This window comes from Bubalus bubalis, chromosome 4, assembly GCF_019923935.1.
Source record: "Bubalus bubalis isolate 160015118507 breed Murrah chromosome 4, NDDB_SH_1, whole genome shotgun sequence".
Classification (NCBI taxonomy): Eukaryota; Metazoa; Chordata; class Mammalia; order Artiodactyla; family Bovidae; genus Bubalus; species Bubalus bubalis.
Window position 1 is genome coordinate 53,063,648 of NC_059160.1, and position 27,453 is coordinate 53,091,100.

Here is a 27,453-nt window from a genome sequence, read left to right on the forward strand (position 1 = left end):
AATGCGTCTAATACACAGGTCTGTTTTCATTCCTCTGTAGGATTGAATTTCTAGCATTGGAAGAGTCTTTGGAACTGATCCACCCTCACCCAGAACAGACCACCTTTCTCAAAATTCACTCAATTCTTTCAACAATATGGGAATGGAAAACCAGTTCTGGGAGAGATAAGCCATTGTACTCTTGCCTGCCTGTATTTACCGGAAAGATGTCTTCAACATCTGGTCTTCATCTGTCCTCTAGAGTAACAGAGGCTAGTGGTCATTTCCCTTCAGTTATGTGAGTATCACTGAAAACCAGGTTCCTTTCTCAATCAAACTTACCTTCTCCAGACTAAATGTCATCTCTCCCTTTCAGTTTAGTTCAGTGCAGTCGCTCAGTCATGTCCAATTCTTTGTGACCCCATGGACTGCAGCACACCAGGCCTCCCTGTTCATCACCAACTCCTGGAGTTTACTCAAACTCATGTCCATTGAATCTGTGATGCCATCCAACCATCTCATCCTCTGTCGTCCCCTTCTCTTCCTGCCTTCAATCTTTCCCAGCATCAGGGTCTTTTCAAATGAGTCAGCTCTTCACATCAGATAGCCAAAGTATTGGAGTTTCAGCTTCAACACCCATCCTTTCAATGAATATTCAGGACTGATTTCCTTTAGGATGGACTGATTGGATCTCCTTGCAGTCCAAGGGACTCTCAAAAGTCTTCTCCAACACCACAGTTCAAAAGCATCAATTCTTTGACACTCAACTTTATGGTCCAACTTTCACATCCATACATGACCACTGGAAAAACCATAGCCTTGACTAGACGGATCTTTGTTGACAAAGTAATGTCTCTGCTTTTTAATAGGCTGTCTAGGTTGGTCATAACTTTCCTTCCAAGGAGTAAGTGTCTTTTAATTTCATGGCTACAGTCACCATCTGCAGTGATTCTGAAGCCCAGAAAAATAAAGTCTGTCACTGTTTCCACTGTTTCTCCATCTATTTGCCATGAAGTGACAGGACCGGATGCCATGATCTTAGTTTTCTGAATGTTGAGCTTTAGCCAGCTTTTTCACTCCCCTCTTTCACCTTCATCAAGAGGCTTTTTAGTTCTTCTTCACTTTCTGTCATAAGGTTGGTGTCATCTGCATATCTGAGGTTATTGATTTCTCCCGGCAATCTTGATTCCAGCTTGTGCTTCATCCAGCCCAGTGTTTCTCATGATGTATTCTGCATATAAGTTAAATAAGCAGGGTGACAATATACAGCCTTGACATACTCCTTTTCCTATTAGTACAAGGTTTTTCTCTAAGTGTGGTCTGCAGTGTTTTCAGATAGGATATAGGACACTCAGTTTATCCTTCAGATCATTTTTAGTGGTATGAGCATGTCCCATGCAATACATTTTTGTTTATCTGAAATTCAGGCCTACCTAGGCACCCTGGAGTTTTGTCTGTTAAATCTGACAACCCTAACCACAAAAAAGCTGGGCCAGAATCACCTGGGTGCTCCCCACCCTGAAGGTCCTGATTCAAAAGGTATACACTTGTTCACTGAAGCTTGAGAATGACCGCTTTATTTCTTACACTCCTACTTGTCTTTCTCAGGCATGCTCTTCTTGAATAATGTTCCACATTTTTGAAATGCTCAAAAGTAAAGCAATCTTAAGAAGCATCAAGGCTCTGGAGTATTTTGTGAAACATATTGAGTGCTTTTTATATACCAGACACAGGTCTAGGTAGTGAACACGAGTACATGGGACCCTGCCTTATGGAATAGACACTCCAGTAGGAGAGCCAGGCAGTAAGCAAGCGAACAAACAAATAGATTATTATATCACTTCAGGCAGTGATAAGTCCTATGTCATTTTCTTCATGTCATATTTCTCCAAGTAAAGATAAGGAAAAAGTACTGGGATTTGAGAGGTGATATTTTAGATAATGTGATCAAAGAAGGCCTCTCAGAGGAGGTGAGATTTCTGCAGAGTCTGAAGGAGGCAAGGGGTTGAGCCAATGCCAATGTCCAGGGGAAATAACATTCTAAGCGGAGGCGAGAGCAAAGGCATGGGATCTAGGAGGGAATAATCTCAGGCAGGTCAAGAGGCTAGAGTGGAGCTAAAGAGTGGAGGCTAGAGTAGAGTGTGGTAAGGTGGTAGGTTGGTATGGAGGTAAGAAGGAACTAGACCACGTCAGATCTTGTGACCATGATTTGTTATTATTTAGTTGCTCAGTCATGCTTGATTCTTCTGCAACCCCATTGACTATAGCCTGCCAGGCTCCTTTGTCCATGAGATTTCCCAGGCAAGACTACTGGAGTGGGTTGCCATTTCCTTCTCCAGGGGATCTAAGAGGTTTTAATCTTTCTGTAAGTGCAGGAGGAAGTCATTGGAAGAGTTTGAACAAAGAATATTTAATTTAATCTGATTTAGCCTTTAAAGACGCCTCTGGTGGCTCCATGGAGAATAGACTGAGGAGCACAAAGTTGGACATTGGACCCTAATGTTGAGCTTATTGCAGGGTCTTGGTTCCTGCCTTTGGCAACCTGTTCTTGTCTTACTGACTTTCTCCTAGTCCTCTCTAGAGCTCCAGAGCAAATCAGTGGAAGAATATGAGCTCTGACACCCAATGGCCTTGGCCAGCTGTGCCAATTAGTATCTGTGGGATACTAGCCAAGACTCTCAGAGAAGGCAATGGCACCCCACTCCAGTACTCTTGCCTGGAAATCCCATGGATGGAGGAGCCTGGTAGGCTGAAGTCCATGGGGTCACTGAGTTGGAAACGACTGAGCGACTTCACTTTCACTTTTCACTTTCATGCATTGGAGAAGGCAATGGCAACCCCCTCCAATGTTCTTGCCTGGAGAATCCCAGGGATGGGGGAGCCTAGTGGGCTGCTGTCTATGGGGTCGCACAGAGTCGGACACGACTGAAGCGACTTAGCAGCAGCAGCAGTCAAGACTCTTAACTACCCGGGGCCTTGTTTTCTTAATTTAAAAAAAATGAGGATAATAATTATACCTACTTAATCAGGTTGTTGTGAGAAATTAAATTAGTAAGTACACACAAAATGCCTGAAACAGTTCCTGGCACATCACAATAAATAATAAATGCCCAATAAATGTTAGATACTATGATGACTCAGCACAGCACTCTCTTTCTTTTCTTAGGACAATATTGCCCACTTCTCCCTATTCATCTCACTAATTTCTGCTCATCCTGTACACTTCCTATTGTCATAAGAAGTCTTCCCTATCACCTTTGCCCCACTTAATTGGACCCAACAAGTCACAAGTCCAGGGGTAGGGAGACACACTCTTTTGCAATGGCGCAGAGTTGTATTCCAAAGGAAAGGTGGAGAAGTAGGGCCATTTTTGGAATGTTCCACCACAGAAGCCAAGAGAAGCATTGCCCAAAGGTGCTGAAACACACACTTTTGGTCATTTAAGTACCCCAAGGGCCTTGTTCCAAGATAACTTAAGCATCATGCTGTGGCCTTCAAGGGTGATCTTATAAGAACCAGTTTCCCTGCCACCCAGAGTGCTGGCTCTTCTCCTGGCTGAATTTGCTAGTTTCTAAAGGGAAACGTTGCAAAAGGCAGTCTGCGGAGATGAGAGCCTGACAGGGCTGTGAGGGAGGAGGACCTGTGCACCAGTGGACACACACACACTGAGCCACGCTATGATCTTTCAGTGGAGACAACTCCAGTTGGGTGGTGAAGCTTGGGGCCACAGGGCTTGGGGTCTATAAACATCAGATCCTGTTAATGCTGCTGTTCTGGCTTTGCCACAGAGTTGGTGCTCAGAAAGGGAGTCCCCACACTCTGCCCGTGAATGAGGCCCGCCTGCCAACACCAGTTCCAGCTGTGAACATGTAATCAGCTCTTCTATGGCCCCAAAAGGAGTCCCTGAGGCCTAAATTTAATTTTCATGCATATTTGTCATCTCGCTCTACTTTATGCAAACACAGTTCTGTCGCCAACACAGGCGCCAACTGTTTTGTTTGGATAATTGCTCCAAGTCAACCCCAAACTACAGGGAGCTCCCTTTTCCAGAAAGCACGTTTTGGTTAATTTTCCGTTCACCAAATGATACCTTCCTTCGGCACCTCCTTCAGGGGTTCAGCGATGATTTCTGTAGGCATTTTCTTCCTTTTGAAGCAGTTCAACGCCGTCAGGTTTATTATCCTCCGTGCTGGGTTGGTTGGAAGAAGCAAAGAAAACAGGGGCACCGTGGCACTGTGGATCATTTGCGGCTGCTGTTTTTCTTCCAAATAATTCTCTATTCATCTTGTCACAATTGGCTGTTCCTAGAGTGGCTGAACTAACCCGAGTAGAGGTTTGTGGCCATAATAGAGATGAGGAGAGAGAGGAAAATGAACTCTTGGAAAACAAAGGTCTTATTTTCATGGAAATGAATAGAAACTCTGAAGTAAGGATGAGACATATGGAAAAGCATAAAATATGAACAGAACATTTTAAAATAGAAGGTCCTCAGAAACGCTCCATATGGCCCAGCGGTATTTAAGGTAACAGAAAACAGTCCATGGTGCAGCTGCAAATGTTCATTCCTGGGGTTCAGGACTCAGTTCACAAAACTGTACTTTCCACTTTGTCTTGAAGAAGGCTTCCTTTGTCTAACCCCTGGGACTAATTCTTTTAGGGTTAGGGGGAGAGTTAAACTAATAAGTTATTAATTAAGATCTGCAATTTTAATTAATTGTATTTCACTCTTAATGAAGTGATACATTACTCATAAGTCATCATCATTTCTCATCCTTTCCTACCTAAAAGTCAACAGTTATGAAATAGTTATGAGTCAATAGTTATGAAAACTTCATGCAACTTTAGAGTTTATTGAGAGCTTGTGGACTCTAAATATTACAGCATAGTAATATTGCAGGGTTTATAATTGAAACATCAATCTAAAAATGATACAGGGCATTAAATGACATCCCTTAAAAGCACAGTTGACATACACCGTTAATGCTAGTCAATGACCACTATTCAAAGAGTCAACAGAGGATTTTCTGGTTTTTGCCATAATATTAAAAATGATTTGGGGAAATTGATGTGAACATCAAATAAGTTTTGTTATTTAGAATTCTCCATAGACAGTATGCATTTCAATATTTTTTTTGCCCTGTAGAAAATAAAGATAATATTTGATCTACCAGGCCACATAGAATGATCACATCAGAGTCTGTCATATGACAGACTTAGCAAAAGAGAGTGCTCCTTTTTAATATCCTGAGTTGGGATGGAACTCAGATCTCTGGATACCAGCTTTGTTTTTTTCTTGATTTGCATCTTCAGCTTGAATTTTGAAAATGAAATGTAATCAAGAGGAAAAAGAGAGAAGTATAGAACCCCACACAAAATTAATAAATCTGTTTTTGTATATTCAATAGCACCTCTATATTTCTGACAGTGAGCATCAAAAATCTTCTTCTTACTTATTATCCCTTTTAAGTCTGTAATCTCTGCCAGCGCTTTAACCATGCTATTGTACTGGCCTTTGTTTCTTCATTTTATGTTGTCTGCACAGTCCTGATCAACTAATTTAATTTTTCCTGGTGCTAAACTGTATTTTTTTTTTTTTTTTGGCCGAGTTGACTGGATGTTTGGCTTTGTGTAGACACAGCCTCACTGTAAGTTGGCCCCTAATTCAATAATTCACCATGAAGACTGGTTTTTATCCTCAGTGTGTTGAACAGGCATCTAATCAACCATTAATTTCCTTTTTGTTGGATGAACATAATAACTATTTCTGTCTTTCTTTCTAATGGGAGACAGAGGCAAAGAGGCTTAGTGGCTGCCCTAAGTCAGAAATGAAGATTGTGGAATTCAGCTTTACGAATCCCTATAGTATTCGGGATTGATGTGGTGAGAAAAGACCAGACCTTGGGGGAAAAAGAGATGGAAGAGAACTCATGGATATGTATACCTATTGGGTGCTAACCATTGTGCTAAGTACTTTAAGTCAAGCCTAGAAGATTGCTTCTGCTGATGAAGAGTTTGGAAGAGTTTTGGACAAGCCTCTTAATTTCACTAGATCTACTTCTTCATTATCTGTAGAGTGCAACAGATAGAGTGGAACTGAGCAATATTTCATTTTTTCATGATACATAAATGCAATATTTCCAGTAGAAAATGAGCAATTATTATTGTTACTGGCAGCCTTGTCATTATTGTTCCTGTCTTTTGAATTCATTAAGAGGTGGTAATAAATGTTACTATATTTATGAGGATCAAAATTCTTCATAACTCATCTAAGTAACTTTTTTATAAGTATCCCATTTATTTACGAGAAACAGCAGATGAACCTAATAGCATTCTTATGAATTTAGACATCTGTGATGGAGAGATCAGTTTAAACTTGTAAAGAAGCACAGTTTCAGTTAATGTGATATAATAATAGTGACTAGTTTTAGTAAAACTATTTGAATAGACATGGAGATCAATCAGAATTGTGTTGGTCAGAAAGAGAGGTGTCTTATACATCTAAATTAAATGGAATTTGGGGTGAATCAGGCCTCAAGGAAGGTCTGAACCAGGGAATATGAGCTTTAACACCCTCCATCTTGTGCCTCTCATTCTCTCTGCATGTCACCTTTATCTTCTCAGAGCAGCTTCTTCAATGAAAGCTGAAAACATGGCCTCCAATAATTTTCATTTCACATGTCACAGCATCTCCTCTGGAAAGGAACTGAAATATGGTCTCTTAGGTCCTAAGAACAAAAACCCATTGAAACAGTCTCATTGTCCAAGCTTGCATCAATTGCATGAACCTGGACCCATCAACTATGGAAAGGAAGTAGGGTACCATCTTGAGTGACTTTGTCATTGTAGTGAAATCTAATAATCACAAGACTCATTCAAACCACTTACAGCCATAGAATCATTGTCCTGAGTGTATGTCTGAGTGGACAGACTAAAATATGATTATATGTAAACAAAACATTGCCAACAGAAATTTCTTTAGAATTTCCTTACATACTTAAATGCTTGTCATTATAAGTTACTGCATTTATTTTGAAAATATTCACTCACAGAGTGCAACATGGTAGGCAGTGTGTTGAATTCAGAAAAGTATAACTATACAGATTCTTCCCTCAAATAATTTATATTTTTTTGTTAAAAAATGCACACTTATCTAAGACTTTCAATTACAGTGTGGTTCATGTCCATTGGGAATACAGGAAGAACTAGAGCCATTCAGAATTCAGGGAGAGGGCTGTGAGCATGAGCAGCAGGGGGAAGCTTCATCAAAACAGTAGTACATATCCTGGGCCTTGAAGGCTAATACACTGTCCCAGGTGGACAGCATTCTATATGGAGGACATTCTAAGTGGAATTGACATACAAAGGGGGAAAGAAGACCTTAATGCCAAAACATGTAGCTAAGTGTTGTCACTGATATATTATGTATATAAGTACTTTGCCTAGCAATTACCCTTTACAAAGATGGTTTAAGCTGACTTTCTCCTATCCCTTATCTGGTTATGCTTTGTTCTCAAATAATGGAATATGAATTGGTGAGGCTTCATTGTAGTTGCTCAGTGTCTTCTCTGCTGCTGTTGCTGCTAAGTCGCTTCAGTCGTGTCCGACTCTGTGCGACCCCATAGACGGCAGCCCAGTGGGCTCCCCGGTTCCTGGGATTCTCCAGGCAAGAACACTGGAGTGGGTTGCCATTTCCTTCTCCAATGCATGAAAGCGAAAAGTGAAAGTGCAGTCGCTCAGTCGTGTCCGACTCTTAGCGACCCCATGGACTGCAGCCCACCAGGCTCCTCCATCCATGGGATTTTCCAGGCAAGAGTACTGGAGTGGGGTGCCATTGCCTTCTCCGAGTGTCTTCTCTATAGTACAATAAATGTGAATTGCTCCAGTGCTGAATCCTTCCTTCATGTGCACAAAAATTTCTTTTATTTAACAGAAACTTGTTATAAGTCAAGAGATGATAAATTCAGACTTTGTTCCAGTTTTGTTATTGAAAGTTACTACTTACGTACAAAAGTTTGTGGAGCACCTTATGAGGGTGAAATTGACATATCCCATCTCTCTTCTTATGAAGTTTGGAGTAATTTTGAAGACAAGTTGATTCAATACGTATTTTCAAGTGTTGAGTGTTATGATAAAGCAAATCTGAAGAATGATGACAACATACAGCAGAAGCATCTGAGCAGATCGGGAGTTGTGAAAAACTATGGAGAGAGTAGAAACTAGTCAGAGGAACAGGGGCTGTGGAAAAACACCAGATAGCAAGAAACTGTCTAAATGTCAGGAAAGAGTATGAGAGTATGATGCATCCAAGGAACTAAACAGAATTCTCTCTTTTCTTTCTTTCCCTCTTTTATTCCCTCCCTGACCCCTCGCATGACTGTGATAGTAAGGTTAGAGTGAGGGAGCTGAGATATACACTTATTCACTAATCATTCTCTTGATTATATTCTTTAAGCTTCTTAAATAATTTTCAACTTTTACTTTAAAATGACGTTTAATAAGCAGAACACCATATTTCTAGTATTGAACATAGAACAGTTTCTGATCAAGACCGTCAAGTAAGAAAGCTTGCTACCTGCTCTTTGCTGTTGTTTAGTCACTCAGTTGTGTCCGACTCTTTTCGACCCCATGGACTGCAGCATGCCAGGCTTCCCTGTCCTTCACTGTCTCCCAGAGTTTTCTCAAACTCATGTCCATTGAGTCAATGATGCCATGAAAGCATCTCATCCTCTGTTGTCCCCTTCTCTTCCTTCCTTCAATCTTTCCCAGCATCAGGGTCTTTTCCAATGAATCAGCTCTTTGCATCAGGTGGCCAAAGTATTGGAACTTCATTATTTCATAATGGTTACTAAACCTGCTCTTAGATTTAGTATTAAATGCATGTGCTACCATCTAGTTTTATTCAATTCTGCTGTCATACTTTATGTAGGTTTTAACCAAGACACAGTGTTGTCCTCAGTCCCAGACCTTTGAGTTCTTTTGTGCCAATTGTATTAAACCTTATTGACAGAATTTTCATGAACTTGTTGGTCTTTACTATTAAGAAGACTATTCAAGACTCTAAGCTGTTAAACTATGTGATTTCTCTTCTCAGTGTGGAAAGTTATGCCTTTAAGAAGGAGATGCCATTTGGTCTAGTGATTACATTATTAAATTAATATTTTAATTGGGTTGCCTGATTATTCTAACCCCCTGAGGCCTTGAGGTATATTCCTTAAACACAATCTCTCACCATAATGTCTGCTGCTTCAAAGAAGTGAAAGGAGATTTGTTAAGAGAGGAGATCATCACTCAAGATCATTGCCTCGTTGGTGTCAGCTGTCAGACTAATACATTTATTTGGACAACAGTAGTTTCTGACGGTTTATAAAGTTCTCTTTCTCGGTTGTGAAATATGATGGATGTGCCATACCAGTGACCTTTACACAAGGCCACATGTTAATATTCAGGACCTTCCTTTTGTTGGCCTCAAACAATGGCTGTCATTAAGAAAGCTTGGTTTGCCAATATGCCCTCTGTTAGGATGCTGGACTACTCCTGATTGGTCACTAGGAAGTATCATGTGCCTTTGATGGAAATGACATGGAAGATGTATGGTCGAAGTGCTGTGCTCAGCACCACTGCTGTGCAGGGGAGAAAACCACTATGACCCAAATAGCCCTGCCTTCAAACAATGTCGCACCAACCAAAGACAACATATTGGGAAGAAAAATGCTTGTAAACTGCGTGTGTTAGAAGATGTATTGGCCAGACGGCCATAGGGCAATCTTTGAACTATTGAAATCTTTAGAAATATTGTTTGGTTCTGAAACAATACTTACAAACCTAATTAATCAAGCATAGATGGTTTATTTTCAGGCTTTCCACAGTGTGTTGCTTTAATGCAAGAATAGGGTCTGTTGGGTTCTTTTTGCTGTTTCACAGAGGCATGCAAAAACTCAGCATGGGCATTCATGTTCATACAAGTTGAAGCTCTAAATTTCAAAATAATATCTACATACATCTCTGGTGATCCCTTCAACAAAGGCCAGGGTTGGGGGTAGCCTGGATTCCTTTTTCAATTGTTTCTGATTCTATGTGTGACTTTTTCTTCCCACCCTTCTTAATGTTATTCATCAGCATCATTTAAGAAAGATCATCATTCCCATTGCATTCTCTGGCTTGAGGGAAAAACACTTTTGCATTTTTTCTTATAGAATAAATACAATAAAGGGTTTCTTTCCTGAATATGTGCCCTTGAATGGTGTGATTTAAAATCTTTTCCAGTCTTAATATCTCATTTTAAAAGGGTCACTGAGAAACTGCACATTCTCAAGGGGGAAAGGGTGAGCAACTTAAAAACCATTTCATGTAAGAAGGCTGGGGTGCCATCTGGAGTGTTACAGATAGGCAGACAGGTAGCAGAAGCCCTTTGTGTCTCAAGCAAACTGTGGTTGAAATAGCTCATCATTCAGATGAAAGAAATGTCCAAGTACTTGGTTGCATGCAAAACAGTGCTTGGCCAGAGTTTTAGCAAGACATGAAATATTACACTGGGTCATGGCCATTGAATTGCATGAGTACAATCCTCAAGGGTCAATTCCTGGTTATTTATTTAGAGGCAAATTATTGACTTTGTGGATTATCCATGTGCTCCCCACTGTGTCCTCCAGGGCTATGCCACTATGTACCAGCTGGTTAGAATACCAGAGGCAGGAGAAAGGAAAGGGGTGGAAACTCAACCCACAATCACATTGCTTGTAAGCAATTCAGATTAAAGATGTGGTGGGAGGAGAGATGCTATTAGGAAAATGAAAAAAATTAAAATCACTATGCAGTCTTGTTTTATACTCACCAGAACGGCACACATTGAAAAACACTACAAAGTAATAGCAAGTGTTGACAAGTATGTGGAATAATGGGAAGACTTATACACTGCTGGTAGGAGTGTCAGTTGGTAAAACCACTTTGGAAAACTGTAATATTGAAGACATGGATACCCTAGGACTTGGCCATTCTACTCCTAGAGAAACTAGAGTACATGCAACAGAGGACATGTATAAAAATGTTTATAGCAACCTTTTTTGTAATATTAAGAACAAAACAAAAACAAATTTCATGCATATACTCATCATTAAGGGAATAATGAATAATTTGTAGGTATTTGTATAATGAAATTAAGTTGGTCTGTGGCTATTTGTTGGAGAAGGCAATGGCACCCCACTCCAGTACTCTTGCCTGAAAAATCCCATGGATGGAGGAGCCTGGTAAGCTGCAGTCCATGGGGTCGCTAAGAGTTGGACACGACTGAATGACTTCACTTTCCCTTTTCACTTTCATGCATTGGAGAAGGAAATGGCAACCCACTCCAGTGTTCTTGCCTGGAGAATCCCAGGGACGGCGGAGCCTGGTGGGCTGCCATCTATGGGGTCGCACAGAGTTGGACACGACTGAAGCGACTTAGCAGCAGTAGCAGTGGCTATTTGTTTCCTTAAAACAATATGTATATGTTATCTGTGGGCTTCCTAGGTGGCTCACTGGTAAAGAATCCATTTGCTAAGCAGGAGACATAGATTGATCCCTGGATTGGAAAGATGCCCTGGAGAAGGAAATGTCAACTCACTCCAGTATTCTTGCCTGGGAAATCCTATAGGCAGAGGAGCCTGGTGGGCTATAGCCCTTGGGGTCACAAAGAGTTGGAGACAATTTAACAACTAAACAGCAGCATATGTCACCTATACTCTTATAACCATGATATTAAGTTATAAAATGTGAAATTCCGTACATATAACAATTTTTATCCTACAAAACAGCAATTTTATATGGTAACATAATGTTTCCAAAAATAAAGTAGTTAAATAAAAGATGTTTCATGCAATGAAAAATAACCTCAGAGACTCACACAATTATTAGGGCTAGAAGATACTTTAAAGGTCATTTTAATTCTTCCATCACTGAAGAAATCAAGGCATTCAGACAGTTATTCAATGGATCCACCAGAAACCAAATGTAGTGGCTCTCAAATTATACCTCATGTTTAAAAAATTTAAAAACAAAATATTTGGACATGCATCTGTGTCCCTGGTTTGAAGACTCTATGAGTCAAATGCAACTGCATAAGGTGGATGGTGTCATGGGAGAAGGGTAAGTGTATCTGGATGCACCTGGGTGACCTTCCAGTGTCCTTTTACCCAAGGACTCTGATCCCTTGCGTCCTTTAACTAGAGGAAGAGAGGTGGTTGAGTGACATCAGGAGAAGGCACATCCCTCCCCCAGAAGGCAGGGAAGGCATCCTCTTACTTAGAGTCCCTCAGCTAGGACAACTGCCTGCCCCTCTTGTGGTCATTTCATCCTCCCACATCCCTGGCAGACATCTGTAATTTCCCTGTAGAGTGAGACACAGTCCTGGAACTCTTAAAAAATTGATGCACAAAAGGGTACTGGCACCCAAAATGGAAGCTTCTTAGTAGAGGATATGACACTAGAGCCAGAATGAACGATTATGGTGAACTGAGCAACATGGACTAATCCTCGAGGAAAGACTTACCTTGTTGCACCCAGGCAAGTCTGAAGAAAGGGAGGATGGAGGGGGATAAAGTGGACAGAATGAATAAAATGAGGTAAACTCTGGTTGAATGAAAAGGTATTATTTTCCACTTGAGTCCTTATTGCTGAAAGAGTCCATTTAGGAGCTACAGAAGGAGAGAACGGAAGAACATTTTCCAACAACAGCAACAACAATAATAGCATCTAAGGCTTACTGAGTACCTCCTATGTGTCACATAGGGCTCTAAACTCTTGTTTATTAACTACTTTAAAATCTGCACCTCAACCCTAAGTGGTAGTTATGACCATTATTGCCATTTTGTGAATGGGAAAACTGAGGCACGGGGCACTGAAGCAGGTTGACTTAGGCAGCATAGCCCGGAAAAGGTGAACCAGATTTGATCCAAGAAGTCTGGGCTCAGAGCTTGTGCACTTGGCCTCTAGGCACTGCAATGTTCAGGTCAGGGCTTGCTGCCTTCAGCCTCCTCCCATGGACTTAAAATACTGTCACTCCACCCCTAGGGGAAGTGGTGATATTGAGGTGGCAGACTTCATTCAAATCCACTATGTGGTCTAAGAATACTTTAAAAGCATGTGTCATTAGAGTTTCTAATATTAAATGAAGACCTAGTTAAGGTTTAGGTTTGATGTTAGTTATGTAGGAGATGGGTTTCCCTGGTGACTCAGATGATAAAGAATCTGCTTGCAATGCAGGAGACCTGGGTTCCATCCCTTGGTTGGGAAGATTCCCTGGAGAAGGGGATGGCAATCCACTCCAGTATTCTTGCCTGGAGAATTCCATGGACAGAGGAGCCTGGAGGGCTACAGTCCCTGGGGTCACTAAGAGTCAGACATAACTGAGCAACTAATACACTTTCATGCAGGAAACGAAATAAATTATTTAGCCTCTATTTTGAGCTTCCCAGGTGGCTCAGATGGTGAAGAATCTGCTTGCAATGTGCAAGACCTGGGTTTGATCCCTGGGTTGGGAAGATCCCCTGGAGAAGAAAATGGCAACCCACTCCAGTCTTTTTGCCTGGAGAATCCCAAGGACAGAGGAGCCTGGTGGGCTACAGTCCACGGGGTCTCAAAGAGTTGGACACAACTGAGTGACTAACACACAAAGCCCCTATTTATGCATACAGTTCAGGGCAAGATGAGCTTTGGGAATGAATTTCCCCTGGATTTTTATTTCTCCTAGGACAAGTGCCTCTAGTCTCTTCATAACATGCTGGCGTTAGAAGCCCAAGAGATCAAAAGAATAGGTCAGGGATGCGAACACTTAGAAGTTCTGTGTTGAGGGGGAAATGCCAGGAGCAGGTGTGAGGAGTACACCACCCTGCTCCGTGGCAGCCCAGAGGGGCACAGCATGCAGGGGGCTACCACAATTGTCTTTTCCCAATGAATAGAAAATGAATAAATCTGCATTTGTCATGATGTATCGTGAGCTATTTTGCAGCTCAAGAAAAAGATGAATTGTTTCTGTGAAAAAATAGCACTCAGCTCTGAGGTTTATCTTATTTGCCTTGAAATCTCCTGTCTGCCACAATATTATTTCAAGAGAAATAGCAACAGATGGAACACCTGTGCTACAGCTTAAGAGGCAGAGTTGCCTACACATTGAAAGAACCTGCTAAACTTGAAGGTCAGGAAGAATTTCTTAAGATGAGAAACACCCAAAAACAAGTAGTTGAGAAAAGTAGGGTCTTTGCATCAGTGAGTGAGCGTGTGGAGAGGTTTGGGTTAGGCTGTGGGCTTTCATGGGACCTGATTTCAGTCAGTAGTCCTCAGGCAGAGTACTTAGCCTAAGGTGCCCTGCCTTCTTCTGCACAGAAGTCATACTGGTTGCATCAACTGCTGGCAAAGACACGTCCAGAAAAGTGGTCAGTCCTCACTATTTGTAAGCTGTTCTCATGAACATATGTATCCTTCCCTTCATTAAGCCGCTTTCCTGGTGGCTCTGTGGTAAAGAATCCACCTGCCAATACAGGGGACACAGGTTTGATCCCTGGGTCAGGAAGATACCTTGGAAAAAGACATGGCAACCCACTCCAGCATTCTTGCCTATGAAATCCCATGGACAGAGGAGCCTGGCAGGCTACAGTCCATGGGGTCACAAAGTGCTGGACACAACTGAGCGACTCAGCACTTCATCAAGCCCAGTTCATGGTAGTCACATGTTTCTTCTCGCACCACTGGCATTGATGGGGCAGTAGGAAAAAAACAAACTCCTTCAAAACCTAAGACCTGTGTCCCAACCTCAGCTTCTCTGGTGCTTGATTCATGGTATAGACAGATGGTTACTCTTCAACCTCAGGTTCCTCCTGAGTGAATAAACTGAAGAGTTGTGGTCTGAATCAAGTGCAAGATTACTGGTGTGAAAGCAAATAGCATAAGGAATATCTAAGCTGTAAAGTAGCAGATACTTCTGGTATCTGTCATGAGGACTGTTCACAGAGAGATAACGCTTGGAGGAGAGAGACATCCCTGAGGTCATGGCTCTAGCTTGTTCATGAATGTTTGGGATGTGTACAGTTTGTAAAAGTACCTGACATTTATGATAACTGAGACTGGTGGCTCTGCACATCATAATCCCCAAGTGGCTTACTGACTACAAGACTGGGACCCTGGGACCATGTGTTTGTACTTTTCAGAGCCTGCCAGATATTGGCGCATGAACGGCTAAGATTGGGAAATACTGAAGCAGACTCAAGAGCCAAATAACATAACAAAGAGCACTGGAATTTCAATCCTGAGCAATGGATTTGGGCTCAAGTTTTGCCATTGTCTTGATAGGGAGATTTGAAAAATTGAAAAAAATAAAGACAAAGCCATTGGAAATTGCAAAAGGCCATTTCATTTCTATCAACACTCTCTGGTTGTTTAAGGCCCAGACTACTGGTAATTTCCAGATTTCTCCTGGAAATCTGGAATCAAGCTGGAATCAAGATGGCCAGGAGAAATATCAATAACCTCAGATATGCAGATGACACCACCCTTAGAAAGTGTGGCAGAAAGTGAAGAAGAACTAAAGAGCCTTTTGATGAAAGTGAAAGAGGAGAGTGAAAAAGTTGGCTTAAAACTCAACATTCAGAAAATTAAGATCGTGGTATCCAGTCCCATCACTTCATGGCAAATAGATGTGGAAATAATGGAAACAGTGAGAGACTTTATTTTGGGGGGTCCAAAATCACTGCAGATGGTGACTGCAGCCATGAAATTAAAAGATGCTTGCCCCTTGGGAGAAAAGCTATGACCAACCTAGACAGCATATTAAAAAGCAGAGACATCACTTTGCCAACAAAGGTCCATCTAGTCAAGGCTATGGTTTTTCCAATAGTCATGTATGGATGTGACAGTTGGACCATAAAGAAAGCTGAGCACCAAAGAATTGATGCTTTTGAACTGTGATGTTGGAGAAGACTCTTGAGAGTCCCTGGACTGCAAAGAGATCAAACCAATCAATCCTAAAGGAAATCAGCCCTGAATATTCATTGGAAGGACTAATGTTAAAGATGAAGATCCAATACTTCGGCCACCTGATGTGAAGAACTGAAAAAGACCCTGATGCTGGGAAAGATTGAAGGTGGGAGGAAAAGGGGACGACAGAGGATGAGATGGTTGAATGGCATCACGGACTCAATGGACATGTGTTTGAGTAAGCTCTGGGGGTTGGTGAAGGACAGGAAAGCCTGGGGTGCTGCAGTCCATGGGATCACAAAGAGTCAGACATGACTGAGCGACTGAACAGAACTAAACTGGTGAAAGTTAAAACGGCTCAGTTGTGTCCTACTCTTTGTGACCCCATGGACCATATAGTCCATGGAATTCTTCAGGCCACAACACTGGAGTAGGTAGCCTTTCCCTTCTCCAGGGGATTTTCCCAACCCAGGGATTGAACCCAGGTCTCCTGAATTGTGGGCAGATTCTTTACCAGCTGAGCCACAAAGGAAGCCCAGACTAATGGTGGTTCTATTCAATTCAGGCAACCTGGCAGTTGTATCATAGAGGAAACCTGAAATTCATGTAGGTGAAACTGGGAGGCTCTGAGTTTCTGTGCTGAAGTCCATTTTGCAAAAAATCAGCTGATCAATTGAATCTCAAAATGATGGATTCTGTTGATGTGGGTAACATTTTGCCTTTGTTGTGGTGCCTTAGTATATGATAGGAGTTCAATGAATGTTGGTTGAAGAACTAAATAAACATAGTCACCAGCTGTCTCAACATCATATAAGTTGACTTTGACAATTATTCCCTATATAAAACTTGCCCATTTTCCTTTCTATCTATCTATCTAAATGTGCCTTTTTATGTAGCAAATACAAAGTTACTTACTTGCCTTTATGATAAGCAGTGAAATCTCTGATGCAGAGGTAGTGAGACTGAGGGCCCTGGTGGTATTTAAACAGAAGTGAGTGATGATGGATGGTGAGGGTCAGCCTCAGATGACCTTTAAGCTCTCTTTCAACCCATAACTTCTGGAGTGTGAGGGTGCTTAAAGTGCTTCCAGGCCTTCCATTCTGTTCTTGATATTTGAACAAAAGAAAGAGGGCAGATCAAACGCTGTGGGTTCCAAGGTTGTAGATTTTCCTTTGGGATCAACAGTCCCATAGCTATTGTTTTCAAAGATTCTAGAAGTTTCTCTGCATTTGGGAAAGACTAATAGATTTGTTTACCATTTCAAATTCTGGGCTTTATGATGAAAAGGATGAGACAGTTAAGACTAAAATGAAAAGCTGGGTCTTCCTAAAGTGTTGGAGGAAGTTGAGACTTCTAGAACTCTATAGTCCGCTTAGGCACAGAGCTTGCAAACAAATCCCCATGGCTCCAAGCCAAATATTTAACAAATCATGTTCTGAGATGAAGATGGTATGAGAGGAGGTAAATGATGGTGTGACTTTCATACGGCTGGCCGCAGCTCAAAGATGCACACTGGTGGTCTGTGGTGATTCAAAAAGCAGGTGTTATGTGGAATCCAAACCATACATTTTTCCAAATTGAGTTACCAACATTTAAAAATCAGAAGCTTTTACATATATAAAAAACATATGTCTGCTTCTCCTGGAAATCCAGAAAAATCTGTCTTCACTGGGCCCACATTCCTTCAGGACAATAGAAGAAGGTCTGAGAAGTGACTGCCCCTTCTGATGGAATATACTCCCAGGGTGCTCCCACTTGACCTCTTCTCTCATTTCTAATATTATCTGTGGGGCCTCTGGAGGCATTTCTTTTGATTCCCTACTGAAGACAAAGCTGTGGTTTATGAATGCTGTGTCCTGGTACCTAACATGGTGAACGTCTTTGCCACTTGACTGAACCTTGAGCACAGGGAATGCAAGTCTTTTTAAGAGTTGGTACACCCTGGGAGACTTCTCTGGTGGTCCAGTGGTTAAGATCTCGCCTTCCAATGCAGGGGGCACGGGTTTGATCCCTGGTCAGGGAAATAAGATCCCACATATCTCAAGGCCAAAAAAAAAAAAAAAAGTAAAATATAAAGCAGAATCAATATTGTAACAGATTCAATAAAGACTTTAAAAATGGCCCACATTATAAAATCTAAAAAAAATTTTTTTTTCTTCCCAAAAGGAAGTTGTCATATCCTGGCACAGTTTCTGCCACACAGTAGAACCAAAGAAATCCAGTTCATTCCTCTCTCCACTTCACACTTCCTTACCTCTTAGGTTTTATTCTTTCCTATTCCCCAAGTCTAAACAATTTTTTTTTCAGTGAAAAGGGCTGCTGTTAATAATTATTCTTAGATAACACATGTGAGTTGGACCCTTTGTGGGTATATTAGTTTCCGAGGACTGTCATTACAAAAACCCCAAAGTGGATGACTTAAAACAGAATCATTATCTCACAGTTCTGGAGGCAGAAATTGGAAATTCAGGTGTCATCAGGATTGGCCCCCTCTGGAGGTTCTAGGGGAGAATCCATTTCATGTCTTTCTCTTAGCTTCTGGAGGATGCTGCAGTCCTTGGTTACCTTGGCTTGTAGCTACATCACTCCACTCTCTGCCTCTGCCATCACATGGCATTCTTCCTGTGTGTCTGTTTTTTCTTCTTATAAGGACACAAGTCACATTGGACTAAGGCCTTAACACTAACAACCTCAGGATTTTGCTGATGGTTTAGCAGATAATCTGTCTGCAATGCAGGAGACACAGGAGATGCTGGTTTGATCCTTGGGTAGTCGGGAAGACCCCTGAAGGGGAGTATGGCAACCCACTCCAGTATTCTTGCCTAAAGAATCCCATGGACAGAGGAGTCTGGCAGGCTACAGTCCATAGATTCGCAGAGTCAGACACAACAGAAGAGACTTAGCACAAAACACAGCAACCTCATTCTGATTTGACTGTATCTACAAAGACCCTATTAACAAATAATGTATGTTCACTGATATAGAAGGTTAAAACCTCAACATATCTTCTTGGGGAACTCAACTAAACCCATAAGCTTCAAACTAGCTTTCTGACCTGAAAAAAATAGAGCCAATAATTCTATTTGTTAGATGAGGTTCTTATGAGGCTAAATGACCTGCGTGCCCAGGCTCTCATTCAGCACCTGCAGCATAGCTTGACCTCAGTAAAAGCACGGTCCATGTCTTTTCTTCCCATCCATGTGTTTTCTCTCCTCTTCTTCTCTTGCTTGGGCACCTGGATCCTTGGCTTCTTTGTCATTTTGTTTGCTCAGGAGAGAAACATGAAACAAACAAAATCCATCCATGACTTGATTTCATCCTTCCTGCCATTAATTTAGTAGGGGGTATCAAAGTGTATTCCTTCAAAATAGTTTACCTTTTATAGTATTTAGAGAAAGGATTCAGTCTCCAATGGCACATAGAAGACTGCTTTATGTTCACCAGTACAGCACCCCCTGGGCCTCCTGCTGCCAGTATAGCTTCTTTCAAAGAAGAAAGCCTTGGAGAAGTGAGTCCTTCCCCAACACCACCCAGTGAGTGGGAAGAGACCCCACTCATCTTCACTGTCAGGCAAAACATGAACATGGGAGCCAAAGGCACACCCAAATGGACCTGGGGTAGTTTATTTCTAGAACAGTGAATGACAAAAACGTGTATTCAGGCCCACTCGGTAAATCCTATGCACCTGGAGGCCATAGGGACACACATCCAGGGACCAATGAGACTTCAGAACCTGCCCTCTTGCAGTTCCAAGGGAGATTCTGTCCCATCGGTTGAGTATTAGTGTGTGGTTTCTGTTTTTTACCTCTTTTCATTTGGCCATGCTGCTGCTGCTGCTAAGTCGCTTTAGTCGTGTCCAACTCTGTGCAACTCCATAGATGGCAGCCCATCAGGCTCCCCTGTCCCTGGGATTCTCCAGGCAAGAACACTGGAGTGGGTTGCCATTTCCTTCTCCAATGCATGAAAGTGAAAAGTGAAAGTGAAGTCATTCAGTCGTGCCCGACTCTTAGTGACCCCATGGACTGCAGCCTACCAGGCTCCTCCGTCCATGGGATTTTCCAGGCAAGAGTACTGGAGTGGGGTGCCATTGCCTTCTCCGTCTTTTGGCCATATTTTGCCTTTAACTTCAATAGAAACAAGCAAAATTATTTGACTCAATGGCAGATACTGTTCTAGAACATCCTATAAAAACTGTAGTTGCCAAGTTTTCATGGAAATCCACTTGTTGCCATATATTATATTGGAGGAGAGAACAGGTGTGAGCTAATGACACATGTTTGATGATTCAGTTGTTGTATCTGATAATGGTGATGAGGGCAATTATCATCATCAGCAACCTAGCCTCTCACCACATGCCAGATACTGTGTTGAGCATTTCACATTATTTCATGAAATCCTCATATAACTCTCTTGGGCAATGTTATTATCCCCACTTTACAGATAAGGAGGTGGTATTAGTGATAAAGAACCTGCTTGCCAATGCAGGAGTCATAAGAGACGCAGGTTTGATCCCTGGATCTGGAAGATCCCCTGGAGAAGGGCACAGCAACCCATTCCAGTATTCTTGCCTGGAGAATCCCATGGACAGAGGAGCCTGGTGGGCTACAGTCCATGGGGTTACAAAAAGTCAGACATGACTGAAGTGACTTAGCATGCATGTACACACAGATAAGGGAGGTGTAAATTCATAGCACAAGTTAATGTGTATAAAAATTAAGTATAAAACTGCATAATAGGATGAGTGAAGAAGGACCAGAAAGAATAAGCTTTGAAATCATGGAAACCTGAGCTCAGAACCAGAAAGACTTGACCTCAAATTTCTGCTGTCTCCGGTTTCAGTTCTTTAGCCGTGATCTAGTCCCATAAATGTTCTTTGAGCCTGGTATTTTCTGTAAACTAACAATCACTGCCTTGATGAGATGTTGTTGATATAAAATTCCCTGAACACAGCAGGGCTGACTAAATGGTGGTTGTGAGGATAGTGGTGGTGTTCTGACTGCAGGAGAGGAAATGAAAGTAAGCAACGTGTACCTCAAAATATTCTAGAAAATGTCATGTAGAATAAGGATTAGACTCATTTTATGTAGCTCCTTTATGGTTTTATAATGTGCTCGTTTGTGCTATACAAGAAAGTGAATCAGCTGTATGTATACATATATCCCCTCCCTCTTGGACTCCCCAGCATCCCATCCCTCTACGTCATCACGGAGCACCAAGCTGAGCTCACTGTGTTATGCAGCAGGTTCCCACTAGCTGTCTGTTTTACACATGGTAGTGTATATATGTCAGTCCTAATCTCCTGATTCATCCCACCCTGCCCTCCCCCGACTGTGTCCACAAGTTCATTCTTTACATCTGTATCTCTATTCCTGCCCTGCAAATAGGTTCATCCATACAGTTTTTGTAGATTCCACATTTATGCATTAACATTAGACATTTGTTTTTCTCTTTCTGACTTACTTCCCTCTGTATGACAGACTCCAGGTTGATCTACATCTCTGCAAATGACCCAATTTAATTCCTTTTTATGGTTGAGTAATATTCCATTGTATGTATGTTCCACATCTTCTTTATCCATTCATCTGTCGATGGACATTTATATTGCTTCCATGTCCTGGATATTGCAAATAGTGCTGCAATGAATATTGGGGTGCATGTGTTGTTTTGAATTATGGTTTTCTCAGGGTATATGCCCAGGAGTGGGACTCTTGGGTCATGTGGTAGTTCTATATCTAGTTTTTTTGAGAAGCTTTCATACTATTCTCCATAATGGCTAAATATCAATTTATATTTCCTCCAACATTGCAAGAGGGTTCCCTTTTCTCCACACTCTCTCTAGCATTTATTGTCTGTAGATATTTTTGGTGATGGCCATACTGTTTTTTAGGTAACTTTATGGGTTGATTTTGATGCAAATATTTGTACAGTTTTTTGGAATTGACCAATAGAAGAAAGAGAGATTTTGAGAGCCTTCTTTGAACTAGGGGATAATGTCCTTCCTGGGCTGTAAATTGTAAGGTTGGTGCTGGGAGACTTCCACCAAAGATGTTGAGTCAGAGATTCTTCTTTTCTGGGAGGATGGGCTTGATGATGGGATGTTGAGGATGCTGGCTAGTTAATACACTTTGAGCCTTATGTATAAGGCAATATAATAAAATCTGAATATGCATCTGCAATTATGGTCCATATGGGTACCTTCTGAGATAAGAACTGTTATCTCCCCATGGCTTAGATGAGGGACTAGAGGCTTATAGAGATTCTGTTACTTTAGGGAGGGAGGAGCCAGGATTTGAGCCTCCATTCTGACCTCAGGTCAGAGCACTCCTATTCTAAGATTCTAAATAGGACACTAATAGCACTTGGGTACTGAGCACCACAAAGAAGGTTGAGCGCTGAAGAACTGATGCTTTCGAAATGTGGTGCTAGAGAAGACTCTTCAGAGTGCAAGGAGATCAAACCAGTCAATCCTAAAGGAAATCAACCCTGAATATACATTGGAAGGATTTATGCTAAAGCTGAAGCTCCAGTACTTTGGCCACCTGATGCAAAGAACCAACTCATTGGAAAAGACCCTGATGCTGGGAAAGATTGAGGGCAGGAGAAGAAGGGGACAGCAGAGGATGGGATGGTTACATAACATCACCAACTCAGTGGACATGAATATGATCAAACTCTGGGAGAGAGTGGAGGACAGAGGAGCCTGGCATGTTACAGTTCATGGGGTCCAAAGAGTTGGACACAACTTAGCAACTGAACAACAACAGCAACAATTGTTCACTTACTATGTACTAGATGGTTTACATTTTATTATATTCTTCCCTCAGATACTTGCTTAGTTTGAATAAATGCAAAGGCTTCACAGGCGGCTCAGTGGTAAAGAATCCGAGTGCCAATGCAGAAGACTTGTGTTTGATCCCTGGGTAGGTAAGATCCCCTGGAGAAGTAAATGGCAACTCACTCTGGTATTCTTGTCTGGAGAATTCCATGGACAGAGGAGCCTGTTGGGCTACAGCCCACTGGGTCTCAGAGAGTTGGACATGACTGAAGTGACTGAGCACATATGCACACAGTTCAACACCCACTGTTGGGAATGCAATATGCATTTGAAGTCTGCATATCTTTTGAATTTGCCAGTGATGCCTTTCAGTTCAGTTCAGTTCAATCACTCAGTCGTGTCTGACTCTTTGCAACCCCATGAGCCACAGCATGCCAGGCCTCCCTGTCCATCACCAACTCCCAAAGTTCACCCAAACTCATGTTCATTGAGTTGGTGATGCCATTCAACCATCTCATCCTCTGTCGTCCCCTTCTCCTCCTGCCCTCAATCTTTCTCAGCACCAGGGTCTTTTCCAATGAGTCAGCTCTTCCCATCAGATGGCCAAAATATTGGAGTTTCAGCTTCAACATCAGTCCCTCCAATGAACACTCAGAACTGATCTCCTTTAGGATGAACTGGTTGGATCTCCTTGCAGTCCAAGAGACTCTCAAGAGTCTCCTCCAACACCACAGTTCAAAAGCATCAATTCTTCAACACTCAGTTTGCTTTATAGTCCAACTCTCATATCCATACTTAACTACTGGAAAAGCCATAGTCTTGACCAGATGGGCCTTTGTTGACAAAGTAATGTCTCTGCTTTTTAATATGCTGTCTAGGTTGGTCATAACTTTCTTTCCAAGGAATAAGCGTCTTTTAATTTCATGGCTGCAATCACCAACTGCAGTGATTTTGGAGCCCCCAAAAATAAAGTCTGACACTGTTTCCAGTGTTTCTCCATCTATTTGCCATGAAGTGATGGGACCAGATGCCATGATTTTAGTTTTCTGAATATTGAGGTTTAAGCCAACTTTTTTACTCTCTTCTTTCACTTTCATCAAGAGGGTCTTGAGTTCTTCTTCACTTTCTGGCATAGGGCGGTGTCATCTGCATATCTGAGGTTATTGATATTTCTCCCAGCAATCTTGATCCCAGCTTGTGCTTCCTCCAGCCCAGCATTTCTCATGATGTACTCTGCATATAAGTTAAATAAGCACAGTGACAATATACAGCCTTGACGTACTCCTTTTCCGATTAGGAACCAGTCTATTGTTCCATGTCCAGTTCTAACTGTTGCTTTTTGACCTGCATACAGGTATCTCAAGAGGCAGGTCAGGTGGTCTGGTATTCCCATCTCTTTCAGAATTTTCCACGGTTTATCATGATCCACACAGTCAAAGGCTTTGGCATAGTCAATAAAGTAGAAATAGCTGCTTTTCTGGAATTCTCTTGCTTTTTCCATGATTCATCAGATGTTGGCAATTTGGTCTCTGGTTCCTCTGCCTTTTCTAAAACCAGCTTGAACATCTGAAAGTTCACGGTTCATGTATTGCTGAAGCGTGGCTTAGAGATTTTGAGCCTTACTTTACTAGCATGTGAGATGAGTGCAATTGTGCAGTAGTTTGAGCATTCTTTGGCATTGCCTTTCTTTGGGATTGGAATGAAAACTGACCTTTTCCATTCCTTTGGCCACTGCTGAGTTTTCCAAATTTGCTGGCATATTGAGTGCAGCACTTTCACAGCATCATCTTTTAGGATTTGAAATAGCTCCACTGGAATTCCATCACCTCCACTAGCTTTTTTCGTAGTGATGCTTCCTTAGGCCCACTTGACTTCACATTCCAGGATGTCTGGCTCTAGGTGAGTGATCACACCATCGTGGTTACCTGGGTCATGAAGATCTTTTTTGTATAGCTCTTCTGCATATTCCTGCCACCTCTTCTTAATATCTTCTGCTTCTCTTAGGTCCATACCATTTCTGTCCTTTATTGAGCTCATCTTTGCATGAAGTGTTCCCTTGGTATCTCTAATTTTCTTGAAGTGCTCTCTAGTCTTTCCTATTCTATTGTTTTCCTCTATTTCTTTGCACTGATCGCTGAGGAAGGGTTTCTTATCTCTCTTTGCTATTCTTTGGAACTCTGCATTCAGATGCTTATATCTTTCCTTTTCTCCTTTGCTTTTCGCTTCTCTTCTTTTCACAGCTATTTGTAAGGCCTCCTCACATAGCCATTTTGCCTTTTTGCATTTCTTTTTCTTGGGGATGGTCTTGATCCCTGTCTCCTGTACAGTGTCATGAACCTCTGTCCATAGTTTATCAGGCACTCTATCTATCAGATCTATTCCCTTAAATCTATTTCTCACTTCCACTGTATAATCATAAGGGATTTGATTTAGGTCATACGTGAATGGTCTTGTGGTTTTCCCTACTTTCTTCAATTTAAGTCTGAATTTGGCAATAAGGAGTTCATGATCTGAGCCACTGTCAGCCCCCGGTCTTGTTTTTGCTGACTTTCTAGAGCTTCTCCATCTTTGGCTGCAAAGAATATAATCACTCTGATTTGGTGTTGGCCATCTGGTGATGTCTTGGGTTGTTCTAAATAATTGAGCCATCTGCATACTATTCAAAGTCCTTTAAAAGCTCATAGAAAGTAATTTAAAGCATGTAAGTTATCTTAATACACTACTGAAAAATTAGATTTTAATTTGCATAGGTCAATGGACAGGATTTCTTACATAAAAATGTTTTTTTTTTTTGCCCTTGTTACATGGCATGTGGGATGTTAGTTCCCCAACCAGGGATTGAACCTGTGCCCCCTGCAGTCGAAGTGGAGACTCTTAACCATTGGACTGCCAGGAAAGTCCCCTGAAAATGATTTTATATGTATGACATATATTAAGACTTTCTATATATATATATATCTACATACAAATGCATGCGTGATATATATATATATAGTTTAAATAAAGAAAAAGTCAAATCTATTATTAGTGTATATGTATTGTGCAGAGCCAACATCAGATTAAAACAGTTTTAATTTTCACATGGTTTGACATTTCTAATAAAACTCATGAAGTGATTGCCTCTTGGATTTTAAATTGTCAGTCATAGTCTAAATGGGCTGTAAAATTGTTTGTTTTTCCATGATCTCTAACTCCAGAGTAATTTCTATTCAAAGCCTTTCCCCAAATTTCAAATATGAGGCTTTACTTTAGTCACTCATTCTTCCCTCTCTTTAGAAGTTTTGAATTGTTTTCCTTGAAATTAAAAGTTTTAGGAGGATTCTGTAAAAATTATTTTGGGGGGAGGAGGTTCTTTCAAACAATAGGAAAGGAATGGATAACACTTTATTTTCTTAAAGAAACGTGGGAAGCACATGAGCGTAACGTCAGGGGATTTAAATTGTTTTCTCTCAGCTTGTTACAAACGTCGTGGATTTCTGAAACATCTAGTTATCAGGAGAGTTTTCTTTTCCTTTTTTTTTTTTTTTTTTTTTTAAGGTTTAGCGTGGCGGGTAAATTCCTCACACTTGAGCGCCACCCCGGCTCTTCTTTGTCTTCCAGGTCTTATTCTGAGGCCTTACACTGCCATTGGCCTCTTCCGGAGAAGCCAGACCCTCTTTGCTTCGCCCAAGTCTCCTGGAGTTCCTCAGAACTGGAGCTGGGGAGAAGACAGCAGCCCCAGTAGGTGTACCGACCTGCAAGCCTAGGTTCCCAAAGCCGGCTCCCAGGCGCGCCCGGAAGTCTAGTCCGAATAGGCGCAGTTGCCATGGCACCAAAGATGCTCCCCAAGCATCCTCATTCCCCCGAGGAAAAACGGGCCGGGGCAGAGGCCTCCCTCCACAGTAGTCTGGCAGGAGCGCCCCTTCCTGGATTCACCAGTACTCCTACCCATCTCTTCTCCAAGAGGTTAATCAAGGATTGCTCCTCTTCCCCACTCCCGCCCACCCCCGCGTTTCCATACGGTTTGTTCACAGGCCCCTCCTAGGCCGGGGGTGAATGCTCACTTACACTGACCGCTGCGAGGGAATTGTTCGGTGAGTGCTGCCTATCTTCAAATCAATGCCTGCCCAGAACAACAGAAAGGGCCTCAGATGTACTGGTTTCCACAGAACCATTGTCAGGCTTCACAGAGGCCGTTTTGAACCTAATAAATAATGTCAAAAGTCTCTATCGCAGCCCCAAAATGTTCCTTTTGAAGCATTTCTAATAGTATTTTTGTTCTGCGGTGTCTCCCAGTGTCACAAAGAATTTGCACCTCACAATGGGGATGGGGTACATCGCGTGCCACTTCACCATGTGCCGGCAGGGATGGGCCCGACCCCGCTTTGTTCTGCTCTCACAGGTAAACGGTTTCACTTGCCAACTTGGGCTTCAGTTTAAGGATGTTTTCTAAGGGCCTTTTGAATCTCTAAACAGAGGTTTGGAAAACATAATTGAATGTCTGTAATTTAATAGTTAACATGAAATTTGATTACTCCCCATGTGCCTAGGGGAGTTCTTCAGGCTATATTAAGGTTTTTATGTCAGAAACCTGAAGCTAGAACCTCTTTGGAGGCCCCTGAAACACATGGAACTAAGGTTAATGCAGAAGAGACACTTAGGGAACATTTATATCAACTTGTGGTTTTAGGCAGTGTTTTCGATTTTGGTTTAAGGTCAGTTAAACATAGCAGCTTTTCACTGTGAGGCAATGCAGAAACTAATTTAGCAAATGATTT

At 41.8% G+C, this 27,453-nt stretch overlaps 1 protein-coding gene across 1 annotated transcript; it reads left to right on the forward strand.

Moving 5' to 3' along the window:
- Positions 1-16,922: 16,922 nt before the first annotated feature.
- On the forward strand, positions 16,923-26,748 carry C4H12orf42 (chromosome 4 C12orf42 homolog). Its single transcript, XM_045165514.1, is given in 4 exon segments — positions 16,923-16,929; positions 26,297-26,366; positions 26,453-26,669; positions 26,671-26,748. Coding segments are annotated over 4 exon segments (372 nt in total).
- Positions 26,749-27,453: the final 705 nt, after the last annotated feature.